Source organism: Falco punctatus, assembly GCF_963210335.1.
Source record: "Falco punctatus genome assembly, chromosome: 3".
Taxonomy (NCBI): domain Eukaryota; kingdom Metazoa; phylum Chordata; class Aves; order Falconiformes; family Falconidae; genus Falco; species Falco punctatus.
In genome coordinates, this window is record NC_137582.1 from 106,682,963 (window position 1) to 106,698,381 (window position 15,419).

Below are 15,419 nucleotides of genomic sequence, written 5' to 3' on the forward strand. Positions count from 1 at the left end.
AGCTGAGGGTAAATTATTGGCTTAAGCTGGTCAAGTTAGTTCATCAGCTTAGCAAAAACCATAATTCCACCCTTTTTTTTTCCCTGCCTCTTGGACCAGTCTCTGACCAGGTAATATTGTCTCAGCACGCTCAAAGGCGGTGGTTTTTCATTTTAATAATAGCACAGGACCCCACCCCCGGCTCCACTGCTGTGCAGTTCTACTTTTCCATGTCCTGAGCAAAACTCCACATCCAACTTTCCACGTTTCCTTACAGCCAACGAATCCTACGCTCAAAGCACAATAATGCTGGGCTGAGAGAATAAATACACGTGCTAAATATAGCCCATACGGCGGCGGCCACGCCATGGTGCAGAGCTGGCCCAAGCCTTGCCCCGTGCCGAGGGCTCAGGTGGAGCTGCTCGGCCAGGAAGGCTTATGTGGCACCCAAGGAAAAGTCTTTTCCCTCATCCCGCAGCTTCCCTTTACATCTCACGGAGCCCGGGAGCAAGGCAGGGGAACCAAAACACAAACGTGGTCCCATCCCCACCCTACGTGGTTTGCGGCGCTTACCTCCACCTTCCTCCAGACCCACTCGCTCCCTCAGCCTGACCAGGGAAACCGCATTGAGCTCCTTTAGTCCCCCCGAAATTATTCTGTACCAAGTAGGAAATAAAGCTGATTTTCCCCCACACACACACCCTAATACCAATAAAACAATAACTCAATAGCATGTCTACCAAAACACTGCTGCTATAAAGTAAAGATATGGAAAATAAAATAAACTACTGTTTATGACAGCAGTGGAAGGGGGGTGGGGGGGGGGAAGCACAGCGAGTGCAAGGGAACAGATGGCTTATGTCCAGTATGGCCCATCCTCTGTATATTACTGCTTTGGAAAGGAAGTCTGTGCCACTTCAGAAATTAGCAATCTGTCTAAAATATGCTGAGGTTATAGAATTGATCATTCCGTAAGTTAAGGGTAAAAAAAAAAAACAAAAGCAAAAAAACCAAGCTACGGTTCTCCATCAGATATTGATCTGCAGATGCTAAAAGTGAATCCCCTTAAACCAGCCATATCCCAATATTTGTATATTTTATGCACATATGCACAAAATCTCTTGGGTCACATCCTCAGCTGGTGAAAATTAGTTTCATTGATGTTGATGCTTATTTACATGAGTTGAGGATCTGGCCTTTCATTTAAAAACAAAAATATCCTGAGTTTTACTAGTTTAACCTGTTTTCACTGAAAAGAGTCAGGCACACGCGTGCTGCTCAGCGTTACTCGCAATGGATTACACGTGTGTCTTAAACCGGCTGCACGCGCTTACATACAAAAGATAAAACGTATTAGCAAAAATGGTAAAGAACAGTTTTGTGGCTAAATTGTGGTAGCTGGAAAAGACCTCGTCTATTGAAGTGCAGGCAAGATAGCTGTGAACCGAAGTGCCAGGCTGTGCCCCCTCACCCCCCCAGTTACAGCCCCGCTGAGCCCTGGGCAGCTCTGCACTGGTGGGCTGCGTTTGGCCCTTGCCACAACCGCAGGGAATGGCAGCAGAAATCTATTTTGAGGAACATACCAGAAGAGGGATGGATGTGTGCACACTCCCCTCTTTCCCTCCCACCTCAGAAGACCAAATAAATATTCAGAACTACTTTAAAAGGTGTTGCACACCGGGTAGCACGTAAAGAAAAAAGCCAGTGGAAGGGGACAGCGGTGTTTGAGGTGATGCTGCATTGCATGATGTCCTGAGCCTACACTGCTGGGAAAAATCGATCCTTGCACTTGCCTTAGCAAAAGCTGAGCAAATTCGGTTAAAAAAATACAGAGGGAAGCATGTTTCGCTCCATGCTAACAGCCCATCTTCAAACTGGGGAGCTCTGGGCAGACAGGGGTGGATTTTCTAGGGGGGAAGCAACCTATGAGTCATTCAATAAAACATACATGCGATAATGAATAGCCAGCCTTCTTTGGTGGTGATAAGATATTTTAACTGAAAGCATCAGGGCATGTTTAAAAAATGATTACAAACTATTTTAACAGTGTATTTGCAGAGGGTTATAAAAACAGCTATAATATTTTTGTCTTGGATTCTAGAATTACCAGTGTGACAGCTAATGCAGTAATGATTTGTTTCAAATGCCAGTGTTTAAGCTGTATAAAGCTGATTTTATACATTTTTCCAGTAGGCCGCATTGTAGTTAATGAAATTAAACACACCAATCGCATTTGTCCCCAGGGGATGAGGAACTGAACACGCCACTGGTTTATTTTTTTATTAAAATAAATTGCAGCCAGCAAGATGGACTAATTGCATACAGAATTGAAAAAGAAACATTCCATTGATATAATTAAGCCAATTTTCATGGACAAAAATAGTTATAGTGGTTATAAAATAAGCAGAGCATTCACTACAGTTTGACTTCTCCCCACCCTCTATATTTTGTACAGAACATTAACTATTAAACAAATATGTATCTCAAACGGGCTGACAGCATTATCTAGTAATGATGGCTAAATTGATCCCAACAACTGACGCCGGGGCATTGTGTCTCGTACCTTGGTGGGAGAGTTCGCAAGCCAAAAAAAACAGACCAGCAAAACCCTGCCACATCAAAATATTACCTTAAAGCAAAACACCTGAAAGATGTAAAACTATCGAGACAAAAATAAATCACCAGCCAGTTTATTTTGGTCTGACATTTCACCCCAAACGCTTGTGAAGTCACTTCTTTTTGGAGAGCTGTGGGCCAGCCTCCCCCAGTTTAGTCCACCGTATTGCAAAAGGCAAACGGGTAAGAGAAGATGAAATCTTTCCCCACCAGCTCAACAGAGACCAAGATTTACTGTGATAGAAGCATTATTCTGTGGCCTACTGGAAATAATTTGGTTGTCTCGGTCCATTTTCACCTGGAAAACGTCTCCCCAAGAGGGCCAGTGGCCTTGTTTGCAGTACAAAAGTGTGTTCAGTGGCACTAAAAATGCCTTGCTAACTGTCGGTCATAAATTTGGGCAAAGCACATCTTTGGGGGGACATGATGAGAGCTTCCACCCTCTGAAGAGAAACTTTCATTTCTCCCACTGTCCTGCACGGCAAGCGCTGCTGAACAGAGTGCCCATGAGTCGGTACCTCTGCACAGAGAAACACTTTACTCCACAAAAAAAGTTCAGATTCTAGCCCTACCTACTGATGCTAAGCACACATTGTGACCCTTACCACAGGGCAATTTCTTCCCAATCGGAAGGAAAAAAAAAAAAAGCCACTTATTCCAGGTATGAGCATTCATGAGCACGAAGAAGTACACTTATTACAGGGATGAAAGTCATATTTCATGTTTATTAGCAAAGAGGATCACATCATTCACTGAAAGAAGAGAGGGAAACAAACTCTTCAGGACAGGGGTACTCTGCTACAGATTTGGATGCTACATAATGCACCACCTACTGTAATAAAAATAAAAATAAACAGCCCGTGAGTAGGTAGCAGCGATGCATGAAAATCCATAAAGAAAATAAAAGAAATAATAAGGTCATAGATCTCTTCCACTACCACATCCCTGACCTGAAATTCCACCAGAAAAAAAAAAAAAAAATGGGGGGCTGTGCACATTTAAGATCAGAAAACACAGCAGTGATTTTGGTGTGGAACGCTGTGAAGTACTGACATATCAACAGGCTGTTACCCAGAGAGTGGGAACAAATGTGTTGGCACATATCCTTCAGGTGTCTTCATTCTTAACTACAGAGGGACATTGTACATCGGTGTTTATTGATATGCTGGTCACTTACCCCTACAGGATTAAAAATATCTTTTGGAGAAAAAGGCACGAGAAAATCATTATTCAGCTAAGATTTTTGATCCTTTCTGTTAGCATTCAGAATTGTGCGAGTTTATCACTTAAATAATCTCTAACTGGGGAAAAAATAAACATATCCCATAATAGTGGGAGAGCCATCAAGTTGGAGAAAGGAAGCATGAGCTTGCCCCAGCCCACAGAGAGCACAAGCAGTCTGCTGTGCCATCAGCCTGGCACCAGAAAAGGCCTAGACTGAAAACGTAGATATTTTTTCTACTGAATTTTACACAGCAGAAGTACACTGCAATAGCACACACACACAATAAACAGAGAGAATGCTTTTCTAACTGTAACATTTGCAAGTCTGAAAAATGTGGGTGCTTTTCCTGACCCTGTCACCTGCAGTGGGCCAGGATCCTCCATCCCACCGTGCCTGCCCTTCCCGCAGAGCCAGCGGGACGTGCCCCACCGTCAAGGTGGCTACTGAGCTTTACCTCGGGCATGTTTGCAAACTTCTGCAGGCCTTTGTCTTTGAAGCACTGCATTAAATAGCACAGAGCTTTTATAAAATATATAAGCCATAATAATCGCAGCCATAATAACAATAATAATACTTTTCACTCAGTAGGGCCTTTCCCTCTGAGAATCTCAGGGTGCTTTACAAACACGGATGAGCGCAGCCACGCCGCAGACAGATTTTTCCCTCCTCGACAGAAGATTCCCTTGTCATTCCCTTCAGGTATTTCATTGCCAACGGAGCCTGTTTGCGCAGCAGCAGCGCAGCCCGTGCGGGCAGGTGTAACCCCTGCGCAGCAGCGGGCTGGAGCATTCCTGTAGCAGCGGTCACGGAGCGGTTACATCCCATGCGGAGCTGGGGTATTATTACAGTGAGCAGCAGCGGTGAGTTACACCGCTCCCACGGTGTGAAACCCTAGCTCCTGCGCTGCCTTTTGCCTACAAGGCGGTGGAGGTTTGGCTTGTTACAGGTACGCTGGGCTTTCTCCCCTTGGATAACTCAGAATCCGGCCCATTTCAAAGCCGTATGACACCGCTAAAGCCCGGCTGAGCGTTGGACGGGGTGCGTTTGTGTGGGGAGCAGGAGAACAATTCGGGTTTTTTTGGTATTTTTAACAGCAACCTTTAGAAAAATGCTTGTTTTCATTCCCTCCCCCCCCTTAGCTCATTAAAGCCCTAATTTGCTGTTGCTGAACTTGAACTTACACCGCAGTTCCGATACAAAGTCTAAACATCAGGCATTTAGTTGTTATTAAACGAAGTTTTTAAAACACAAGCCGCAGTTGCTGCATACAGCACGCTGCCCCTGACCACACGGTACCTGCGATTTCACCCTGTGTTCCGAGGCCATCGCCAGTTCCACAGGGAAACGCATCTGCACGGGCACGGTTTGCATCGGCACGGTGTTTTTATAGGAGACAGGAATTTAGTGGGATTGGAATGATGTACCACCCTTGGGTGCGCTTTACCTCCCGCTCCTCCGTGCACCGGCGAGCGCCCCGCGATGCCAGCGCACCTGGAGGAGCCTCGGGCACACACAGACCGCACGGGCACCCCCAGCAACCGCTTTATTGCGGGTCAAAACTCAGCCCCCGGTTTTGGGGGTCTTCCGCAGGCTTGGGCACCTTGAACCTGGTAGCCTGCGGGCAAGTTCGGACAGCCTGGCACTGCGACCCGGCCCGCGGCTCCCGCTCGCCACGTCCCCTCCCGGGGCAAGCGCTCTGCTGTTGTTCCCTCCGCACTTTCTCAAATAAATCAAGCGGGGAGGGCGGGTGAATTGATAAATTATATTTGTAGAATTTGATTGGGTTTTTTTTCCAAGCCTAAACCCATCTTAAATCCTCGGTAATTTTTGTTGAAGCGCTAATTACACATCACCTTAATTAGCGGATCAACCTCCCCCCTTTCCCTACCCAGCACCCCTAATTGCCTAATTGAAAGGATCCGGGGGAGGGCGAAGCAGCTGCGGGGGGGGACCCAGCGCCCACCACACCTGCGCCCGTCCCCGCAGCGCATCGCGCACCCAGCCGCGGAGCGCACCGGCGGGCGGGGGGAGCGCCTGGCCGTGGCGGGGTGAGCAAGGAGGGGGGGCCCGGGACACCCCCCCAGCCCCTGGGCCGAGCCGCGGCTTCGCGCTGCCGTTCGGCGGCTGCCCGTGCCTCGCTCGCCCGTTGGCAGGGGAGCTGCTGCCCGGGCAGGGGCCCGCTGCCAGCGGGGACCGGGGCTCCGGGCAGAGGAGCTGGCGGGCCGGAGAGGTAAAAAACCTACACGGCCGAAAACCGCCGTAAATTCTCATCCTCCGTGTGTTCCAATATTGGAACCGTCTGTTCAAGCGCAAACATAGTCGCACGCCGAGAAGTGGTACTTGGACTCCAGCCTCTGCGCTCCCTTCTCTCCTGCTCCCTCTTCCCTCCACCATCTCGTCAGCCTTAGTTAAAAAATAAAATAAACCACAAATGAACAGCCTGTCCTCCAGGGGAGCGAGGTCGGGACCCGGGGAGCAGGTACCGGCACAGCGACCATTTTCCCGTCGCTCCAGCTGCCCGCGGGATGCGGCAGCTCTGCCTGGAAACTCCGGCTCGGAACTTTGACTTTGTCATACTCCCAAGAGCGAAAAACAAACGGGACCGTAGAAATCCCGACGGCCGTTTATCCAGCACGAACTTTTTTATTTCGAGCCCAAGACCCAACAAATGCCCGCCCGGGGATCGGGGTTACAGCCGTGCCCCGCACACGCCGCTCGGGGGGTTCGGAAGGAAACGAACCAGCTTTGCCCGAGCAGCGCTGCCCTGTCCCTCCGCCGTCCCCCACCTCCCCCTCGGCGGGGAAGAGCCGGGCAGCTCCCGCCGCCAGCACTTTATTTTCCGGCTGAAGGACGGGGCCTGCCGACTGCGGGGGCTCGGCCTTCCCTGCCTGCTCCAGCAGACAGCCCCCCCCGGGCTGCCGGCTCGCCCCGCTCCTCCGAAGCGCCGGGTACCGGCCCCGTCCGTCGGGGGGGCTGCGGGGCCGGTCGGTGCCCGCTCACCTGCTGCCCCCCCGCCCCCGCCATCGCCGATGTGCACCCATCGCCGGGGGCTCCCACCCTCCGAGGCGAGCGGGGCAGCGAGCGAAGGCACCCCCGTCCGGTTCAGCTCCTCCGATACCTGCCCTGCTCCTCCAGACCCGCATTAAAATTGCAGAGAATTTCGCTCTCGCCCCCTCCCCAGCGCGCACACACACGTTCATCCCCTTTCCAAGTCAGGTAATAGAGTCGAATTCCCAGCGGAGCTTCACATCTGCTTAAAATATTGTCCAATGAAATGAAATTCTACAACATATTGTGTTTTTAATATACTGTATACTGCTGCCTCGCATACCTCGTCGGCCGAGCGCGTGTGGATGGCTTTACCCCGGGATACGTGCAGGCGTTAATAAATACAACCGGGGGTAACGGGGGCTGCGGCACCTCGGGGTGCGGGCGGGGAGGTGTGCGGGCAGGGCCGGCCGGCATCCCGGCCAGCAGCCGAACTTCTCACCGCGGTAAATGCAGCGAGATCCACACACTCGTGTCCGTGTTTAATCTGTTTTGCAAATAAATACTCCTGGGATATTGAAACCTTAGCTTTGGACTACTGTTTTGAACTGTGATCCCTAAAAAATCCTCAGCTGAAACCCCATAAACCGTTGGGCCTTGTATTGTATTAAACACCTGACTTTAATCAGAGTTCAGCCTTCCAAACAGACACTTCCAGCCCCAGCGGCGCTCGCCCGAGAACCGGGGCTCTCCGGCCCGCGGCTGCTGCCGGAGGGACCCGCTCGCTCCCCGGCACGGCAGCCCCGCGCATCTCCCCAGCCACCGGCAACCTCGTAGCCCTCCAGCTGCAGAAGCCTCATGGCTACCGCTCCCGAGCCGGGCGAGCTCACGGGGAGAGGCCGGGGCAGCTTGCGCGGCTGGCCCCTGCGCTGCGCGCCCGGGCGCACGGCTGGAAAGCCCCCGTGTGCCTTTCGCAGAAGCAAAAAGGAGGAGAAGAAAGGGATGGGGAAAAAGGGGGGAAATAGTTTTGTTTTTTTTTTTTTAAAAGGGAGAAATAATTCCATTCTATTCAACCTCGCTTTCACAGCTGAGACACCTCTGAAAATTACTCTCCCCCTTAACAACCTATAACACTAACTGATGACTTTTTTGGAAAAAAGTTATTCTTTGAACGGGGGCGTTTAAAGTGTGTGTTTATTGGGGGGGGGGGGGGGGGAAGAAATAAAAATCTCAGGATTAATTAAAAGACAAGCTCCCAGCTAGCGTGGCAGCGGTGTGCTGGCCATGCTGACGGTACCGCATCCCCGCCTCCGAGCAGCATTTCTGCGTACAGAGCTGCGCTTGTTGGACCGGGGAAGGTGTTCGGATGTCACACAAACACAGGCACGGGGCTGTTTCGGGAGCAGGGGAATCTTAATGGAGCGCATTGTAAAATGTAGCCACATAAAGGTAAATTGTTGGGCCTTGGGGTTGCCTGCGTCTTGCGTCGTTTGGAAAATAAAAGCGGGGAGCGGCGGGCGGTGCCGGGCCACCGCGGGACTCGCTGCGACCGCGACCGCCAGCAAACTCAGCAACAAAGCGATTTTTTGTTGGTTTTTTTTTCTTTTCTTTTTTTTTTTTTTTTTTAAGCAAGCCGGAGCGAGAAGCCGCGCTGCTCTGTCGGGCAGCATTTACGAGAGCCATGTCCTCTCCGGGAAGGGAGGCGGGGGGGGGGGGGGGCGGAACTGCAGCCTGTACCAGGGAGCCGGGACCAGACCTGCGGCAAGAAATGCCCGTTGACCTTGAAGAGTCGAAGAGGCTCCCGAATAACGAACTTGAATTACAAAATAAAAGCTTTGCATCCACGTGTGAGAGCGCGGCGGGGGTCCGCCGCCCGCGACCCTTCGCCGCCGGGCTCTGCACCCCCCGGCATTGAACCCAAACGCCGTCGTCGCACCTGGGGAGCGCTCTCCCCCCCGGCCATTTCCACGCGAGGGGGCTGCCAGGGAGCCCCACTCTCAGCCCCATCATCCAGCTCTTAACGCACCCGAGCCCGCCCGCAGGACTCCCCCGGGGAGCGCACGGGGTTTGCCCCAACCGGGCAGAGCCGCGCCGGGTCCTGCTCCGAGCGCTGCCGGGCTCCTGCGGGGCGCAGGCTGCGCTGGGACTCCTGCAGCCTCCGGATATTTCGCCCAGAGCGAAACAGAAACTAACTATTGCTGGAGAAGTACAGACAGGCTGCCCGGGCACCGGGATCCTGCGCTGCACCGAGCCTCAGAGCTAACGCCGGCGAGGCGACGGGCGGAGCAGCCACAGCCCGGCCCTGCGGGGGCGAGCGACCCCCGCTCCGCCCGACACAGCCGCGCTCGCCGCCTCCGAAAATCCAGCCCCAAAGCGGCTCGAAAGGAAAGAACGGGAAAGGGTCCGCTGGAAGAGGGAGGAAAAAAAGAGCTGCGCGAGACTTACGAGCTGCAATTCCACCCCCGAGTAAATTTTAAAAAATTAAAAATTAAAGACACTCCCCCACGCTCCCCTCCCCCAGACCTTCTTAACCCCCAGCTGGGACACCCGAGCTGCGTTCAGGATCTTCCCTCTGGACCTGCGAATCCAAAGCCCCTCACTGAGAGCGGATCCATTTTTGCTACAAATTCTCTTCCTTCCCTCTCCTCGATAATTGTTCCCGAGACTAGAAGGGTTCCTTTCACCCCCCCGTCTCTGCCTGTCTCTCTCCCTCTTCCCCCCCCCCCCCCCCCCCCAGCGTTAAGTCTCTCCGGCTCGCGCAGGCAGATGCCAAACGCAGACCTCTAGCGCCCACTATTTCAAAAGCCAGGAATATTATTTCACAAGACTTGGAACGACTCAATAAAAAAAAAAAAAAAAAAAAAAAAGTTGCTATCCCCTTTCGTCAACTTCCAGCTAACTTTCGCTTTTCTCCTCCGGCCCCGCGCAGCTCGCCGTCCGCCCGCGGCGCCCCGCTATAGCGCGCCCGGGCGCGGAGCAACGCGGAGCGGCGCGGAGCAGCGCGGGACGCCCGGTCTCCGCACACACGGGGCGGGCGGCGCGGCTGGCCGCCGCCGCGGGGAGGGAGAGGGGCTACAGCCCCGCAGCCCCCGGCCCGGCTCCGCGCCCTCCTGCCCCGGCCGCCGGGGAGGCGGTACGCGGAAGAAAGGAGAGAAAGGACCTACTTTTGGGCAGTTTTCTCGCCCTCGCCTTGGATCTCATCGTGTCGGCTTGTGGATTCCTCTCCTCCTCCTTGAGCCCAGAAGCAGCTACACACTATCTTCATCTCCCAAGCATTGTCAGTTTGGACACCTTCGCACATGCGCACAGAGCATTCAATCTGACACCCTCACCAGGGCCAAAAAAACTTTCCAATGTATTCATCATCATCAGGGTGGTTTGGTTTTTTTTTTTTTTTTTGTCCTATCCTCTTCTTCAGACCACTTATCTCTCCCCCCTCCTCTCTCCCAGCACCATCACCGCCTTCCCCCGATCTGCCCCTTTAAGAAAAATCAGCCCTCTCCGCTCCTAACCCTCCGCACACTGACCTTACACACTGGACAATACTTAAGGATCAAGGTGCCATCCTATAAAGAGGTGATTATCATTATATTACTATTTTTACGATTATTACCGCTACTGAATAGCAATGCTGTACAAGGAGTTTATTAACGGGTGTCATCTGGTAATTGTGCCTATTTTAGACATGCTTTTATTTTTCATTTGAAAAATATTTATTTACAGTAACTTTTCCGTCAGTGTCTGTCTTTATTCGCTCCCTTCCCTCCCCCTCCCCCTTTCCCCCTTTTTTGCCCCCTTCGGCTCAGGGGCTTGCGTAACTTTTAAAAATAACGTAATTTGCGCTGTGTGTTCCGCCGTCACGTCTCGCGTTTCCAGCAGACCGGCGCTCGGGAGCCCGGCCGCCCCCGCCTGCCGCCACCGGCCACGGTTGGACCCGCACCGGGCCCCCGCACCGGGGCAGCCCCGCGCCCGCAGAGTCGCCCCCGCCGCTGGGCCCCCGGTTCCCCGTCGGGCGGCACGGAACTACCGCGGGCGCGGACGGGCGGGCGGGTGCGGCGCCGCTTTCTGCTGCGTTTCAGGTGGAAGGCAGAGCGCTGGGGGAGCGCTCCCGAGGGACGGGGGAAGCCGGGAGAGGCGCGGACACCCGAGAAAAGGGGGGAAGAGGAAGGAAAAAAAAAAAACCCCGAACGACCCACCACCAACCCAGCCCAGGCAGCCCCAACCCCACCCCACGGAGCGGTGCCGGCGAGCCCCCAGGACCTGCCCGTCACCCCCGGGAGCGAAGGTAGAGAGAGCCCAGGCAGAGCCGCTTTGAAGAAAGGAGCGAAGTGTAAATAGCCCGATGATTGATGTGCTGTCTTTGACTGCGGAGAAAGCACTATTTTAATTCAAGTGGCCAGGTCAGATGGTCACGGAAGAAGGTTGAAAGGTAGGATTTAATGAGATTAATATGGGGGGGTGGCGGTGGGGGGAGGGAGAGCGAAAGCGCGCGCCTTCATAAACATTCAATAAAATAATCGGGTTAGGGAGAGCGCGCTGCTTTGCGCCCGAGGTGCTAACCCAGAGCGGGGCTCCGCCAGCAGCACAAGCGGGAGCCCCGCTCACCGAAGGGCACTGCAAAAACAAAGCAAAACTTCTGTGGGTGCGTCAGGTCTCTGCTGGAAGCCATTCTGCCAGCTGCACTTTTGCCCTGCAGGTGGAACTGGGGAGGAGGGGGGGAATATTCTTGCTAATTACCGGTTTTCCCCTCCTCAATAAACTCTTTAATTGCAAATGGGAGCAGGGCCCTTTCAGACGCTACCTAGGAGCCAGCATTAAAGGGAAAGGTGGTGGAGCAGGAGTCCAAATAAAATAAATACGTTTGAAGGGAACTTGAAGCCACGTGTCGCCTAAAATGTTGAAATGGTGCCTGTGAATTCCTTCCTCGAGGACGCGGCAGCGCACAGGTACCGCTTCACGGCACGGCCGGCACCCCGAGGGTGGAAAAACAAGCTCGCCTGAGCTTCACCGGTGAAACAGGAGCTCCAATGTTTCCAATCCATTGAAATATTCCTTCCAACGGCCTCGGACGCTAGCTGTCTCCCGCATCCCCCCCCACCGGGTTGCTCCCGGGACAGACAGATTTCGGTTTCAAAACGCCGTCCAGGGTTGTTTCTCCCTGTTATTCCAGCCGTCCTGGGGCACAAGGCGCTGGCAGCGCCCGGGACGCGCTCAGCCCCGACCCGGAGCGGAGCCCTGGAACCGGCGGGGGGTGCCCCGGCGGCCGCGGCCGCCCTGCCCGGGAGCACAAAGGGCACGGGGGGCCGGGGCGGTGGGCACGGCTACCCGGCGCTCCCCCGCCACCCCGCTCCGGCACAAGCCCGCCTGTTGTTTTCTTGCCAAAATCTCCTGCTTCCCCAGCATTCAGAATAGCTCCTACGGTAAACAAGCACGTACTAGCGGACCCGCTCGCAGACATGTGGGAGACGCAAAACGCTTTCGGGGGGCGTACGGGGAAAAGGGGGGAAGTTTCCTCCACGCTTCAGCTGATGCTTCTGCAAACGAAGCCACGGAGAAGCGATCGAAAAGTCGCCGTGCGAGCCGGCCGAGCCGAGGGCTGTGGGTGCCCTCCGTTCGCCTCGGCGATCAGTTTTGTTTTCCTGCCTTTTCTCGCTCGCTCCGGCCGCTCCGCTCCGGGGCCGAGGCGAAGGGCGAGCGGGCTGGAGCCGGGCTCTCTTCGCGGCCGCGGGACGGCGGCACCCGGGCTGCGCTGCGCCTTCGTCGGGCCGGGAGCAGCGCGGGGAAGCGGGGGAGAAAGAAGAAGAAGAAAAAGAGAATCAAAAAGGAAACAAAATTAAGAACGAGTTTTTAACCGAGAGTGCCGGGCTGTGCTGGCGGCGACCCGCTGCCATCCCCGCCACGAGCGGGGCCGCTTCCAGCAGCGGGCACGGGCAGGCGGCTACGGTTCGGCAGCCCCCCGCCCCCGGGAACGGGCCCCGCTTTAAGCCCCCCAAATGTTGTAGAGGCGACAGGCGGCTGGCATCGAGGGCAGGAGAGGCTGCGGGGGCACAGCGTGTCCCCCCGGCTGAGATCTACGTCGCAGCCGGACCCCCGGGGGAAAGAGCGGGGCGCCTGGGGGCTGAGGGCAGGCAAAGCTTCAGAGCAAAGTGCGCGGTTCGGGGCCGGGAACAGACCCGCAGCCGCCCCCGGGCTCCGCCGGCCGGGCGAGCATCCTGCGGCCGCAGGCTGCTCCTCCGGCTTGCACCTGTCTGAGTGCGTGTCGCTTCCACGGAGAGCGGCAAATTAATTAGCGTGGCTGAAAGGAGAGGGGCCAAGAAGCTTCTCGGCTCCCCCCCGGCTCAGCCCAGGTGGCGGCCAAGGACCTGGCAGGGGGAGCGGGCGGCCGCGGTACCCACGCACCCCGAGACACGAGCCTGCGGGGAGCTCGGCCCCAGGGCCGGCTCGGGGGCCCCCGGAGGGGGCTGAAGGGGGACACGACCCCCGCGAAGGCGGCCGCTTTTCCACCAGAGGCTTAATGACCGTCACCTCCAGGGCAAGGAGCTGCCTGTCCCCTTCCCAGCACAGCCGTGCCAGCCGAGGGGGACCGGCCGAGCCAGGGAGCACGGGCAAGCCGGGGAGAGCGAAATGCGCCTGTTTCGGAGTTTATATCATCCGCCCTTGCTCCTGTTTGCACCTTCATCTCTGCTTCCTCGCCCAGCTAATATACATTTCAACACACCGGCTCCGCGGCGTGCCACATGCGCTGCAGTGGAGATGCACGGCAGCTCCTGGAGGGGGGCGCGGGAGCGGCTGTAATTTACGGGTGGGTTGCCCGGCATTTTCACTACAAAGCCCTTGCGTCCCCAGGTATTTGATGAAGCCAGCTTTGAAACTACTCTCCAGGTGAAACTCTGTGTGCGAGCCTCCCCGAGCGATTTTGTTCCAAACCAGATGGCACCCCGTCTCCCCCCGACATCGTCCCGGGCTGAACGCTCGGTGCTGGCACCCGTTCGAGGGTCGGAGGAGGGCAAAGACGCTCGGCGAGTTGTTATGCACAAGTATTTTTAAGCGGTAAAGAAGATTAAAATGGTTGAGATAGTCTGGCTTGTCCGGGAGCTGCCGCACATAGGAGTAACCCCTTTCCCTTCCCAAGGATTTTCGCATAAATTACTTATTGTTTCTGCGCAACGTCGCGGGGAGATTAGACCAAGAATTAATATTCTAAACTACGCAAGATCCCCGTGGCATACGGCGGGGCTGCTCTCCGTCGAGGTCAGCGAGCCCCGGACAGATTAGGCAGTAAAAATGTCACACGCTTCCCTAGAGATTTTTCCTTTCTAATCTGCCATTAATAAGCGGAGGAAGCACACACACAACCGCCACATTGTAATTAGGCTCTGCCTTAAATCCACGCAATCAAAGAGCAGCTTGCCTTTCATCCCCGCCGGTGCCAAGGAATTTCAACACCTTTCGGACGCGGTTTCAAGCCCCGCTTCCCTGCGTGCTGCGGGCGCAAGGGGGCAGTTAAGGACAGCCGGGAGCCCGGGACGCGGCCCCGGTGGCGGCAGGGTCAGCGGCGCCGGGACCCCCGCCGGGGCGGGTGGGCTGCACCCCTGCCGCCGAGCCCTCGGCCCCTCGCCGGGCCGGCCTTGCTCTGCTCTGCTCCCCCGGCGGCAGCTCCGCCGCCTTCCCCGGCGAGGGGGGATCCAAAATAATAATAATAAAAATACAGCTCCAAGGCTGGCTGCAGCCTCCCCGCGGTTCCGAGGCCAGGCAGCCCCCGAGAGCGACCCGAGCCGGGCTCACCCCCCGCCGGGCCGGGGTTCGCGGTGTCCCCCAGCAGGTGAGCGCGGATCGGGCGAGGGCATCGGCCGCCCGCAGACCCCAGCCGCTCCGGTCCCGAAGGAAATCATTTGCACGCTCATTGATTTAAAACCATTTTTTACCCGAAAACCTTCGAGAAGCTCTAGAACAAGCATCAGTGAGAACGACAGAAATACCTGCATTCTGTACAGAAAAAAAATTTAAGAAATTAGTCACTCTTGCTGGTCCTCTTAGCAGTGAAATACACGGGGGGGGATGTTAATGTCACTGCAAAACCTGTGTGTGCACGGTACTGTCCTGCAGCTCACTTTCCCGATACTTAAGCTGCACTGAAATCAGTCTTTGCATCAAAATGCATTTATCAGACTTCCCCCCCCCCGTCCTTATTTCTAGAAGAAAACACTGGCTTCTCTGGCCATGAAAAAATACCGTGTAAATTGCCATTTAAGATTTTTCAAAAAACATGTTCAGCTATAAGAATTCCTTCGAATTCGTTACACTCTACTACGCAAGGCTACGCCTTGCTGGTCCAGGGTAAGGTAAAAATGCATGTCCTAAAATAAGAAGTCGTAAAAAGAAAAGCAACATTTACATTTGAATATCTAACTTGAACAGTATTATAATTACAATCGTAAAAGATCGTGCACTGCTGCCTTTAAAACGCCAGCCTATGAACAGACAGTTTTCGGAGGATGTAAACACAGCAGTTTTAATCATGACGGTCTCTTGGAATGAAGGGAAATTAAAGAGTTATAGCAATTTTTTTAGACGTTGGATCAAAATATTTTTGCCCGGAGACTGCTTGCCA

General features: G+C 54.6%; 1 protein-coding gene across 3 annotated transcripts in view; it reads right to left on the reverse strand.

Moving 5' to 3' along the window:
* PRDM16 (PR/SET domain 16) overlaps positions 1-10,124 on the reverse strand; it is a 345,908-nt gene extending 335,784 nt beyond the window's left edge. For all 3 annotated transcript variants that reach the window (XM_080380315.1, XM_080380313.1, XM_080380314.1), the window contains exon 1: positions 9,973-10,124. In XM_080380315.1, the coding sequence (XP_080236441.1) occupies positions 9,973-10,009 (37 nt within the window). In that variant the 5' untranslated portion in view covers positions 10,010-10,124. The remainder of the gene's footprint in view (positions 1-9,972) is intronic.
* Between the last annotated feature and the right edge of the window lie 5,295 nt (positions 10,125-15,419).